Source organism: Muscardinus avellanarius, assembly GCF_963383645.1.
Source record: "Muscardinus avellanarius genome assembly, chromosome: 8".
NCBI lineage: Eukaryota > Metazoa > Chordata > Mammalia > Rodentia > Gliridae > Muscardinus > Muscardinus avellanarius.
In genome coordinates, this window is record NC_137794.1 from 91415980 (window position 1) to 91428189 (window position 12210).

General features: G+C 42.6%; 1 protein-coding gene across 1 annotated transcript in view; it reads right to left on the minus strand.

Moving 5' to 3' along the window:
* Positions 1-12210, minus strand: part of NHSL1 (NHS like 1) — a gene marked incomplete at both ends in the record, with an annotated part of 271764 nt that overhangs the window by 35784 nt on the left and 223770 nt on the right. Inside the window, one exon of the mRNA XM_080700138.1 lies at positions 6633-6760. Within this exon, the coding sequence (XP_080556264.1) occupies positions 6633-6760 (128 nt within the window). The remainder of the gene's footprint in view (positions 1-6632; positions 6761-12210) is intronic.

Consider the following 12210-nt stretch of genomic DNA (forward strand, 5'->3'; position numbering starts at 1 on the left):
ATCACCTCTTTGCAGAGTAATGCCTATTTTCTCAATTTAAAACTGTAACCTAAGCCGGGCGTGGTGGCGCACGCTAGTAATCCCCGTGCTTGGGAGGCTGAGACAGGAGGATCGCACAGGTTTGAAGCCAGCCTCAGCTACTTAGTGAGGCTCTCAGCAACTTAGTGAGACCCTGTTAACAAATTAAATTTAAAATGGGTCTGGGAGTATAGCTCGGAGGTAGAAAGCCTCTGGGTTCCACCTCCAGTACCACCAAAGAAATAAATAAATAAAAATAAAACTGTAACCTCCCTCTCTCTGATTTACTTTATTTTACTACAGAGCACATTCGTGTGTGTGTGCGCGCGCGCGTGTGTGATACTGGGGATGGAACCCAGGGGAATTCTATCTCTGAGCTACACCCCCAGCCCTGTTTTTTATTCTTTACTTTGAAACAGGGTCTCACTGAGTTGCAAAGAGCCTCACTAAGTAGCTACAGCTGTCCACAAACTGTGATCTTCCTGTCTCAGCCTCCTGAATGCTGGGATTCCAAGCACGTGCCACCATGCCCGGCTATGTGTTACTATTGAATATAGCAGCATTACTTACATGCACTCAGCCCCTCTCCAGGTGATCAGAGCTCCATCAAGGGTAGGGGCGTGTGCTGTCAGGGTCACTGTGCCATCTCCAATGCCTGAATCGTCCCTGGCACAAAAGTGCTTAATGCATCCTTGTTTTACAAATGAATTTTAGTTCTGTGCCTGAAGGGCTCTTTTCTGGGACACAGTGAAGAGGGATAAGGGCTGCATCTGGGTCCCGAATGGGTACCATGAATGGCTGTACAGCTTAGAGGCAAGAGTGCACCACATCACCCAGTGGATGGCGGTAGAGGTCATGAAGCTCAATAAAGACTTCAGATCCAGGGTAGATCTTTACTGAGTAGGAATCAACCAATAAATGGCTGCTGGATGCATGAGTCAACTAAATAGCCCATGACATAAAAAGCGAATGAGGGGACTCAGAATGATGTCCTTGGGTTCAAAACAGGGGCCTGTGGGAGTGGCAGGAAAGCACAGGTCTTCAGTATTTGATTACCAATCTCAGGACCTTTGTCCCTGGGAGCAGCACTAAGCCTTATTAACTTTATATAGTTAAAGGGGGGGGGGGGAAGCATGTTCTCGGCAGAGAGCATTGTGATTTACTCAATAATGATGAATAAACAAAAAAGATAGAGAAAGTGCTCTCAGAGTATCAAAGAAGAAGCTAGCCAGGCTTGGTGGGGGACAATGGTAATCCCAGTACTTGGGAAGCTGAGATGAGAGGACCACGGGTTCTCAGCTAGCCTTAGCAATGTAGCGAGGCCCTGCAACTTAGTGAGGCCCTAGTTCAAAATCAGAAAATAGGGCAGGAGGTATGGCTGAGAGGCAGAATGCCCCTGGGTTCAGTCTCTAGTCCCACTAAAACGAAAGGAAAAGAAAAGAAAAGAAATTGAAGAATTTAATTCAACCCTGAATGACATAGCTCAATAAAGAAGAGTACGAAGTAGGAGAGGAAGAACTTTAATGATATTTTATTAATATATAATAATGTCCAATTAAAATATATGTAACAAGATAAGTTGATATTTACTTTATTTTAAAGCAAATTTATTTGGGGGGGCACTGGGGATTGCACCCAGGGGCCTCACCACTGAGCTACATCCTCAGCCTCTTCTATATTTTGAGGCAGGCACTGAGTGGGCCAGGCTGGCTTCAGACTTGGGAAGCCTCTTGCTTCCTCCTCTTGAGTAGCTGGGATTACAGACATGTGTCACCAAATTTCTTAACAGAAACTGCCTTGAGACCTAATTATTTAAAGCGTTTTGAATAAATTTCAACTTGGTTCTATATACAAGAAAGGGAAAAATTAAAAGTTCCCTTTAGATAGCACTTAGAATATATTCCAAGGATTTTAAAATGCTTCCAACCAAGAACAAGTATTTAGCCTGATTTTTAAAAAATCTCGAAATTAACACAAATTCACAGCAGCAAAGGAATCTTAGATCTGAAAGTGGCCATGTGCTTGCACGAGAGTCCAAAGACAGGAAGGCCATGAATACAGAGGCAGTGTGCCAGCCAGCGACTCGGAGGGGAGGCAGGGAGCCCAGAAAGGAGCAGCCTCCACCCACCCGGGGAGGCTCCACCAGGGTCTGACGGCCCAGGAGATCTGCCCAGGGTCCTTTCCAGCTTCTGGTCCAGAGACGCCAGTGCTACCAAATCATACTAAGCTACTTGTGGAACATGAATTCATTGGGATGTGTCACACTAGATCAAGGATGACATTTTTTTTTTTTTTTTTTTTGGTGGTACTGGAGGTGAAACCCAGGGGCTTTTCTACCTCCAGGCTCTACTCCCAAACCTAATTTTTTATACTTTATTTGGAAACAGGGTCTCACTAAGTTGCTATGAGCCTAGGTAGCTGAGGCTGGTTTAGAACCTGTGTGATCCTCCTGTCTCAGCCTCCCAAGTGCTGGGATTACAAGCGTGCGCCACCACGCCTGGCTAAGGATGACATTTCTATACATCTCTTTACATATAATCCATAGCTGCCCTCTCACTTTCAACATGGCAGGAGCCTTGTTTTCTCTGGGTTGATGATTTGGCCACACTGCCCACATGTGTGGAGGAGGGCTGTGGGGAGGGCCGTGGCAATGGCACCTGGATAGAAAGGGCCTATGGAGACTTCACTCACGACTCAGCAACATGGCAGAATTATTTTTGTAGTAATGAGGTGGTGCACACTTGTAATCCCAGTACTTGGGAGGCTGGAACAGGAGGATCACAGGTTCCCGGCCAGCCTCGGCTACTTAGTGAGGGCCTCTGCAATTTAGAGAAAGCTTGCTTCAAAATAAAAAATCAAAATAGGGTTGGGGTTATTGTTTGGAGATAGATTGTCCCTGGGTTCCATCCCTAGTACTGTTAAAAAAAGTGCTTTAAAGAATTCATGTTTGGAGCTTAAAAATTGAGTCATGAGGGTTGTAATCTTAGTAGTGGGTAAATTCATAACTAATTTATCTGGGTAGTGACCCAGGCCAATAGGGTGTAGCTGGAAGTGGGTCCTGGGAGGTGCAGTTGAGGATTATGCGTGGTTCCTCCTCTCCCTGCTCTCACTCTTGCCTCTGGCCTCCATGATGTGAGGAGCACAGCCCATGTGCTCTCCCTTTCTCCTCTTCCTGCTGCCACGCCCTGAGATCTGTGGTCTCTAGCCTCACATGGACTGAACTGAAAACCACAACAAAATAATTCTTTTCTCTAAGTTGCATGGTCAGTTCTTTAGAGGATGGTTGTGAGAATGCTGACAAGAACAACCTCTGAGCTACACTCCCAGCCCCCCCACCTCCCTCTCTCCCTTTCTCTCTCTCTCTCTCTCTCTCTCTCTCTCTCTCTCTCTTTTAAGCTTTACTAGGTTTCTGAACCGATCCTCAAATGTGCAATACTCCTGTCTCAGCCTCCCAAGTACTGGGATTACAGGCATGAGACACCATGTCGCCCTGGTGACAATTTAGAAATGACATTTCCATTTTTCAGAAGGTCTCAGGATGCTGCTATGAAAACAACAGTTTGCCACCAGGAAGCACGCACTCTTGGAGGCTGCAAAACTTGTGCAAGCATGCTGCACGCAGACACCACCTCTGCCTCACTGGGCCCCACCACACACTTTCCGCCTCCGAGCAGCAGCATGAAGCTGAGGTCTATCTGGAAAAACACAAATCTCACGATACTGTCCAACTTCTGGTTTTTATTTTTCTTATTCATGCCAACATGAGAAAAACAGTGTTTGAAATTTTAAAAATTAGTTTTAAAAATTGAGATAAGATAAATTTTGGAATGGCTGCTTGTCCTATCATATAAAAAATACAAAGTGACTATCTTCATGTATTTTATCAAAAGGAGTAACATAATATATGAAAATTTTTTATAATGTTTATATAATAATATCTCTTTAAAGAAACATTCTGTGATAATCTAGGTGGAGAGGGAGAAAATGGGAAGGTGTTGACAAAAGGTACAAAATTTCAGGTGACAGAATGATGTGTTCTTCTTTGTTTTGTTTTGTTGTTTTGTTTTTGTTTTTGTTTGTTTGTTTGTTTTGGTGGGTCTGAGGATGGAATCCAGGGGCACTTGAACTCCGAGCTTAACCCCCTGCTCTGTTTTTAAACTGGGCCTCACTAAGTAGCTGAGGCTGTCCACGAACCATGATACTCCTGCCTCACCTCCCAAATGTTGGGATTACAAGTGTGCGCCACCATACCCAGCCAGAATGAGTTTTGAGATCTGTTGCACAGGCAGGATGACTATATTCAATAATGTATTGTATACCTCAATATATCTAACAGAGTAATTTCAAATTTTCTGCTATAAAAAAGGTAAGAGAAGTGATGAATACGTTCATTCTGTGGTAGGATAGAAGAAAGTATTAGAAAAGAGAAAAATTGGGAAGGAAAAGGAAAATATAGTTTTAAAATCTAGAAAATTCATAATCCTTAGCTTCACCCTACAAAGCCTAATACTTTAGGCCCAGTATGCACTTTTAATAATAATAGCCCAGCCCTGTCCTTTTCTTGGGTTCTCAATAAGCCTGCTTAAACCTTTTTTTTTCTTTTTTTTTTTTTTAATTTGGTGATACTGGGGGTGGAACCCAGGGGCTTTTTATCTCTGGGCTATATTCCCAGACCTATTTTGTATTTTATTTGGAAAGAGGATCTCACTAAGTTGCTGAGAGCCTCACTAAGTAGCTGAAGCTGGCTTTGAACCTGTGTGATCCTCCTGTCTCAGCCTCTCAAGCACAGGGATTACAAGCGTGAGCCACCACACCAAGCCTGCCTAAACTTTTTAGTAATAATGGCTTAGCTTCACACCTGATATTCCTGAGAAAGACTTACATTTGTCAAGCCCCAGCATCTTGGTTTCATGCCTCAACTCTGAGAGAGAGAGAGAGAGAGAGAGAGAGAGAGAGAGAGAGAGAGAGAGGAAGAAGAAGAAGAAGAAGAAGAAGAAGGAGGAGGAGGAGGAGGAGGAGGAGGAGGAGGAGGAGGAGGAGGAAGAAATCCTCAAGGAATTCTCACCTCTGTCAAACTCAGCACTCACCAATGAAATAGTGAGAACCTGGAAATTCAAAGAAAGAAGACCTGACCATCCCATTTCCCCATTCCTGCCAAGTGCCCCTAGTCACTCCCCTCCCAGTGCCCCCTGTAAGAGGATTCCAAGAGCCTCTCACACTCTCAAAGTAGCCTACAATCTCCCTTGAACATGTACTCTTTGTCTTCGTCTTTGACTGGCACATGCTGAAATTCTTTTTGCCATAGATGCCAAAGAGCTTGAGGGTCCTGAGGTGAGTTTCTATTCCCAAACCTGAGAACTCCTCAGAACTCCTAATGGAATTATCATGTTTTCTTGTGACATAAAAATAAAATTTGGCACCCAATGTGGGGCTTCAGAGACATCGACAGTGGTAAGTGTACTAAAATGCTTTTGTTTTTTCATTCCTATTTTTAAATGGTGTGTGTGTGTGTGTGTGTGTGTGTGTGTGTGTGTGTGTGTGTAAAATCCCTGTCCTTCATTTTTATGGAGCAAAATGAACATAAACTCGGTCTGCTCTCTTGCCATGGCTTCTCATTCATGGGTGGTAGGGAAAATTCCCTATGCTGTACAGACTCAAATGGCAAGGAAGGTGGCAGCTGATGCTATTTTTAGAGGCCTAGAAATAACCTCTGACCTCAAGTGCCATGCAGGAACTCAGATAGTCCCTCCTTTTTTTTCCCCCTCCCCTTTCTGTTTTACGTAGTTTGCTATGGTTTAGATGGGGGTTGTCTCCAGCGTGTTGGATGCTTGGTCCTCAGGGTGGTAATGCTAGGAGGTGGGATCTCAAGAGGCTTAAAGTAGTGTGAGGTCTGCAGGTCACAGAAGGAGTGCTCTGGAAAGGGACTGAGGCGTTTCAGGTGGGACCCTGGTTAGTCTTCAGGAGAGCAGTGGACCCGCCCAGCCTCTCCAGAATGTCATTTGGAAGCATGGCTGCTTGCTTATGCACTTACTCCCATCATGACCAAACACCATGTGACACAGCTAAGAGGCCCTCCACCATACCTGAGCCAGTACAATGCCACCCCTGAGCCCACAGAACTAGAAGCTAAGGGAATTCTTTTTCATAAGGAGCCTGCTTCTTGTATTTCATTATGATGAAAAGCTGACTAATAGCAGAATTCTTCTTTGTAATAAAACGAGGTACTTGGTCACACAAAGGAAAAAATAGAAACAAGATTTCTGTTTTTAACCAAAGTAGAATATTCAAAGTACACAAAATATCTGATTTTATGTTACTTTAATTAATGTCTTGGATTCTGACTATACCTTTGTACGATTCAAATAATTTTATATTGATAGAAAAGCTACAAATATAATATTAAGAGTTTCTTATATACACTTCACCCACTTCTCTCTTCCATAAATATCTTACAGAATTATAGTTTTGTCAAAACCAAGAAATTAACTTGCATCAATAGTATTAACTAAAATATAGGTTTTACCCTGACCCTATCAGTTTTTCCTTGTATGTCCATTCTCTGTTCTGGGGAGTCCCAAACAAAGCCCCCCACTGAGCTATGTTAGTAGCCTTACCTTCTGATCTGCACCTGCTTCCTCATCTTGACAGTCCTCGCAGAGTGGACTGGAATTGGCGGCAAAGGTGGGTCCCTGAGAGTAGTACTGAGAGCTGCGGTAGCCATCCCGCCTCAACTTGTCACATTCTGCAGAGGGAACAAGTGCAGAGGGAAGGAAAGCCATTAAACCCAGAAATTGTTGATCTCTACTTCCTTTTTCCAGTAATATTTTCTTAGGCATAATAGGATTTCAAAATAATAGTAACAATGAAAATAATTATTAAAAACAACCAAAAAAATTAAAGCACCTACACACACGTTAATACACTTTAAATGGATTATGTTCAAAGCTCACCACAAGCCAACGAGGCATATACTATCATTAACTCTACTCACAGGAAATTGAAGGTTCCAGCAATGAAACTATTTCCTCTGTGTGTTATCAAGTAAAGCAGAATTTACTTTAATTCTCAGAATTTTATTATTATTATTATTATTATTTTATCTTATTATTATTATTTTTTTTTGTGGTACTGGGGTTCCTGAAAGCCCTTTTTACCTCCGGGCTACACTCCCAGACCTATTTTTACATTTTTTTAAAAATTTGGAAACAGGGTCTCCTAAGCCAGCGCGCGCGGTTGGCTTCGAACCTGCACAATCCTCCTGTCTCTGCCTCCTAAGTGCGGGGATTACAAGTGTGCGCCACCACGCCCGGCTAATTCTCAGAATTTTAATCCAGGGTTTACATTATTATAATTTCTGGCACAAAACAAATTATTGTTATTCCACATTAAATAAACACACACACACACACACACACACACACACACACACACACACACATACACAGGATTCCCATGTTATGTTGATCTCCCACTCAACAACCTGGAAGTGACATGATATCATAGATTAAGGCTCTCATTGTATTTGGTAGGTGTGTGTGTGTGTGTGTGTGTGTGTGTGTGTGTGTGTGTGTGTGTGTTTTCCTGGGAATGGAAAGCAGGTGCTCTACCAGCCCCCAATTTAGTTTTGACACCAAACAGCATGTAAATGCTGTGAGGAGTTTCGTATGGAGCTGGCTGCCAGCCTGAGACGCCTGCCGCTCCACATAGGAATGCCTGGCACCCCAGTGGAAGGTAGCAGGGAGAAGGTAGCAGGGAAATGTGCCCTCAGTGGCGGGGGGCTAGGGCCACAGGCTGCATGGTCAAAGGGAAACCACTGCACTGGCGACCCTCATCAGCGGGCTGGGTAGGTAGAACGGCTCTAACGGCTTTTTAAAGCACCGGGAGATTTCCTATTACCCAGGCACATTAAAGGAGCATTTGCCTCAAAAAAGGATTTGCCACAGGGTTCCTTTAAATATCCAGCTTTCTCAAAGAGCGGAAAAATGTGTTTGGTTTTGGAAAAGTTTCTCTTTACACAGCTTTATAAAACTCTGTACCTAGAGGCAGAGAACTAAATTGGGGCCTCTTCAGAGCTCCTGTCTAACACAGGACCTATGATTCACCCTCGAAGAGCAGACAAGCAGTTACATCAGTGGAGAGATAAAAATATAGACTACTTTTCTGAAATCCAGGGAATAAAAAGTCTTTATTCACCTTTGTTATCTCACAATGGGAATGGATAAAGAAAATTTATAATTCAAAACTGCGTATCAGTTTTTTCTTTTAAATTCCCATGAGAATAGTTATGAGACTGTGTGACAGTGTTAAGTTAATTGCAAAATTCACAAGTAACCATGGGCAGCTAAATAACACTACTTCAGTTACCTCGAGGGTAAATAATTAGTGGCTTGGACTGGCACCTACTTTATAATATTGATTAAGATGGAATTTTATAAACATTTCTGAAGCTTCTAGAACACAGCATATTTTAATGAGGATTCTTTCATACTAATTTAACCCTTTACAATAAAAAAAATCTCTTTACATATTCTCCAACATTAAAATACATTCAGACTCTACACTCACTTTTTCACAATATTATTTTAAAAACAAGACTAAGCCAGGCGTGGTGGCGCACACTTGTAATCCCAGCATTCAGGAGGCTGAGACCGGAGGATCGTGGTTCTAAGACAGCCTCAGCTATTTAGTAAGGCCCTCCACAACTTAGTGAGACCCTGTTTTAAAATAAAGAATAAAAAACTAGGGCAAGGCCGGGTGTGGTGGTGCACGCTTGTAATCCCAGTGCTTGGGAGGCTGAGAGAGGAGGATTACACAGGTTTGAAGCCAGCCTCAGTGACTTAGTGAGGCTCTCAGTAACTTAGTGAGATACTGTTTCCGAATAAAGTATAAAATAGGTCTGGGAGTATAGCCTGGAGGTAGAAAAGCCCCTGGGTTCCACCCTCAGTACCACACATACACACACAAAAAAAGCTAAGGCAAAGGTTGTAGCTCGGAGGTCAAATGCCCCAGGTTCCATCCCCAGACCTGCAAAAAATAAATAAATTAAAAATAAATTAAAAACATGACTAGAGCTGGATGTGGCGGTGCACACTTACAGTCCTAGTATTTGGGAGGCGGAGACAAGAGGATCACGGATTCGTGACCACACTCAGCAACTTAGTGACACCCTGTTTCAGAATAAAAAATTAAAAAATAAGCCGGGCATGTTGGCGCATGCTTGTATTCTCTGCACTTGGGAGGCTGCAACAGGAGGATTGCACAGGTTCGAAGCCAGCCTCAGCTACTTAGTGAGGCTATCAGCAGCTTAGTGAGATCCTGTTTCCAAATAAAGTATAAAATAGGTCTGGGAGTGTAGCCTGGAGGTAGAAAAGCCCCTGGGTCCCCACCCCCAAGTACCACCAAAAAAAAATAAAAAATAAATAAAAATCTGGGGGTGGGTGTAGCTCAAAGGTAGAATGACCCTGAGTTCAATTCCTAGTACCACAAACAAACAACCCTCCCAAAAAAACTGCAATTAGTAATTTTCACATGGTATTCTGTTAGAGTCCTAGAACTCTTTAATATATGATGTAATTTCTTTTTTTAAAAAAACTTATTTTAAAGCTATTTTACCACTTACACCAGGCATGGTGGTACATACTTATAATCCCAGTGCTTAGAAGGTTGAACAGGAGGATTACAGGTTCAAGGCCAGCCTCAGCAATTTAGGAAGATTGTCAGAAACCTAGCGAGACCTTGTTTCATAACAAAAAATAAAAAGGGCTAGGAGTGTATCTTGGAGGTAGAATGTCCCTGGGTTACTCCCCAGTGACACAAAAATAAATAACTCAAGTTTAATAGTTTGACATATCAAATATTAACAGGGAATTAGAGTTCAACTTTCTTGTATCCCTAGAAGCAATCTATTCTTGTCATCAATATAAAATTAAAGGATTGAGAGAAAGTCTTTAGCCGGGCGTGGTGGGCACGCTTGTAATCCCAGCATTTGGGAAGCTGAAACAGGAGGTCACAGTTCGAGGACAACCTCAGCTACTGAGTAAGGCTCTTTGCAACTCAGTGAGACCCTGTTTAAAAATAGAAAATAAAAATATAGGGCTGGGGGTGTAGCTCAAAAGTAGAATGCCCTGGGTCCTATCCCCAGTACCACAAAAATAAAAATAGTAAGGAAAGAGAGAGAGAGAGAGAGAGAGAGAGAGAGAGAGAGAGAGAGAAAATCTTACACAATAATACAGTATAAATTGTTACTACTTGAAATTCAAATATTTAAAAAATCAAACAAAATATAAAGTAGAGGCCAAGGCCTTTTAAAACTAAGTCATTTTGTTGTCCAAAGTTGTGTGGGGTTTTTTTTTTGGTTTTTTTTTTGGTACTGGGGATGGAACCCAGGCGCATTCTACCTCCCATCTACACCTTCAGCCCTATGTTTTATTCTCTATTTTGAAACAGGGTCTCATTGAGTTGCAAAGACCTCACTAAGTAGCTGAGGCTGTTGGCAAACAGCGATCCTCCTGTCTCAGCCTCCCAAGCGCGGGGATCACAAGCGTGCCTGCCGCGCCCAGCTTCAAAGTTGTGTTTTGTTTAGTTTGCCTCACTAATTAACCCCACCCAAATTGAAATTATAAAATTTAATACTCTTCAAAAGCTACTTTTAAAAAATTGCTTTGTGAGCCAGGCGTGGTGGCGCAGGCTTGTAACCCCCACGCTTGGGAGGCTGAGACAGGAGGATCACATGGGTTCGAAGCCAGCCTCAGCTACTTAGTGAGGCTCTCAGCAACTTAGTGAGACCCTGTTTCCAGATAAAATATAAAATGGGTCTGGGAGTATAGGCCGGAGGTAGAAAGCCTCTGGGTTCCACCCCCAGTACAGCGCGCGCGCACACACACACACACACACACACACACACAATTTGCTTTGTGTATTAAATATCACATAAGATTATGTTTGAAACAGAGATTTCCTGTGAGGAAATCTGAGAGACCACTGAGCCTAGACTATGTCCACAAACAATATTAGTTTTGACATTCCTGTTAATAATATTAAAAATAGCCAAAATGAATTGACGCGTGCAAAATATTTAAACGATCAAAATGCTGCAAAATTGTTTCCACATATTAAAAGCACAAGAGGCTGGCAGTGACTAGCACTGTCCTTCCCGTGTGTCTCCCTGTTTCGTATCCACTCTAAAAGACGATGCATTGTTTTTCTATCATAAAATTCATGTCAAAGAAATGTTTAAAAGCAGTATAACGAATAAATGAAATATGTGCAATAAATGACATATGTGCTGGGTCTAAGATTAAACCAGGTAGTATATTATAAATTTAAACAGATAAACACTTCCTCTCCCTCTCCCTCTCTCTCTCTCTCCCTCCCTCCTTCTCCCCTCTCTCTCTCACTCTTTATCTGTCTCTGAATTTCTGAAATCTAGTAAACTCATCCGAATCCACCATCACATACTCCAACTCTAGGGGAAATCTAGGAAAATTTTCCCTTGTCAAGTCGCAACAGATCTTGGCTCTTAACACTGGCTTTGTTCATTAAAAACGGAGCTCATTGTCTGTAGAATGAGACGTGAGTGCGAGCAAGCCATGATGAATAAACAAAGACTCTCCAGACGCTGCGCCCAGAGAGTGACTGAAGGCTGAGCTTAGTGTAGAGCCGGGTTACGCCAGCAGCCGCGGCTAGAAACAAGATCCTACAGGTAATAGGAGATGTGTGTTTAACATGCGCGCTTGCCATGGAGATTGAGAGTAAAACCGTGGTATTGTTCTTACAGCGCTGTTTGGATAATGGTATCACTGTGTGTTGAGGATTCTGGTTTCCCAACCACAAATTTCCCCCTCATTCCCTTCATGGAAGAAAAAAGAAAATGTTCCTGAGCACAAGGACAAGGGACAAACATTTCATGGTGGACCAAAATCCTCTATCTATCTATCTATCTATCTATACGAGCCCAGGTGGTACTCTAACCATTTTGTGAAATCAGAAATGTAAAGAGAACCTGTTTAATTTAGAAATGCTAATAGAATACATGGCAATTTTTTTTTGGTAGTACTGAGGATTGAACCAAGGGGCATTCTACCTTTAAGCTATAGCACCAGCCCTCTATATTGCATACACACACACACACACACACACACACACACACACACACGGTATTGAACCCAGGGACATTCTGTCTCTGAGCTAGAC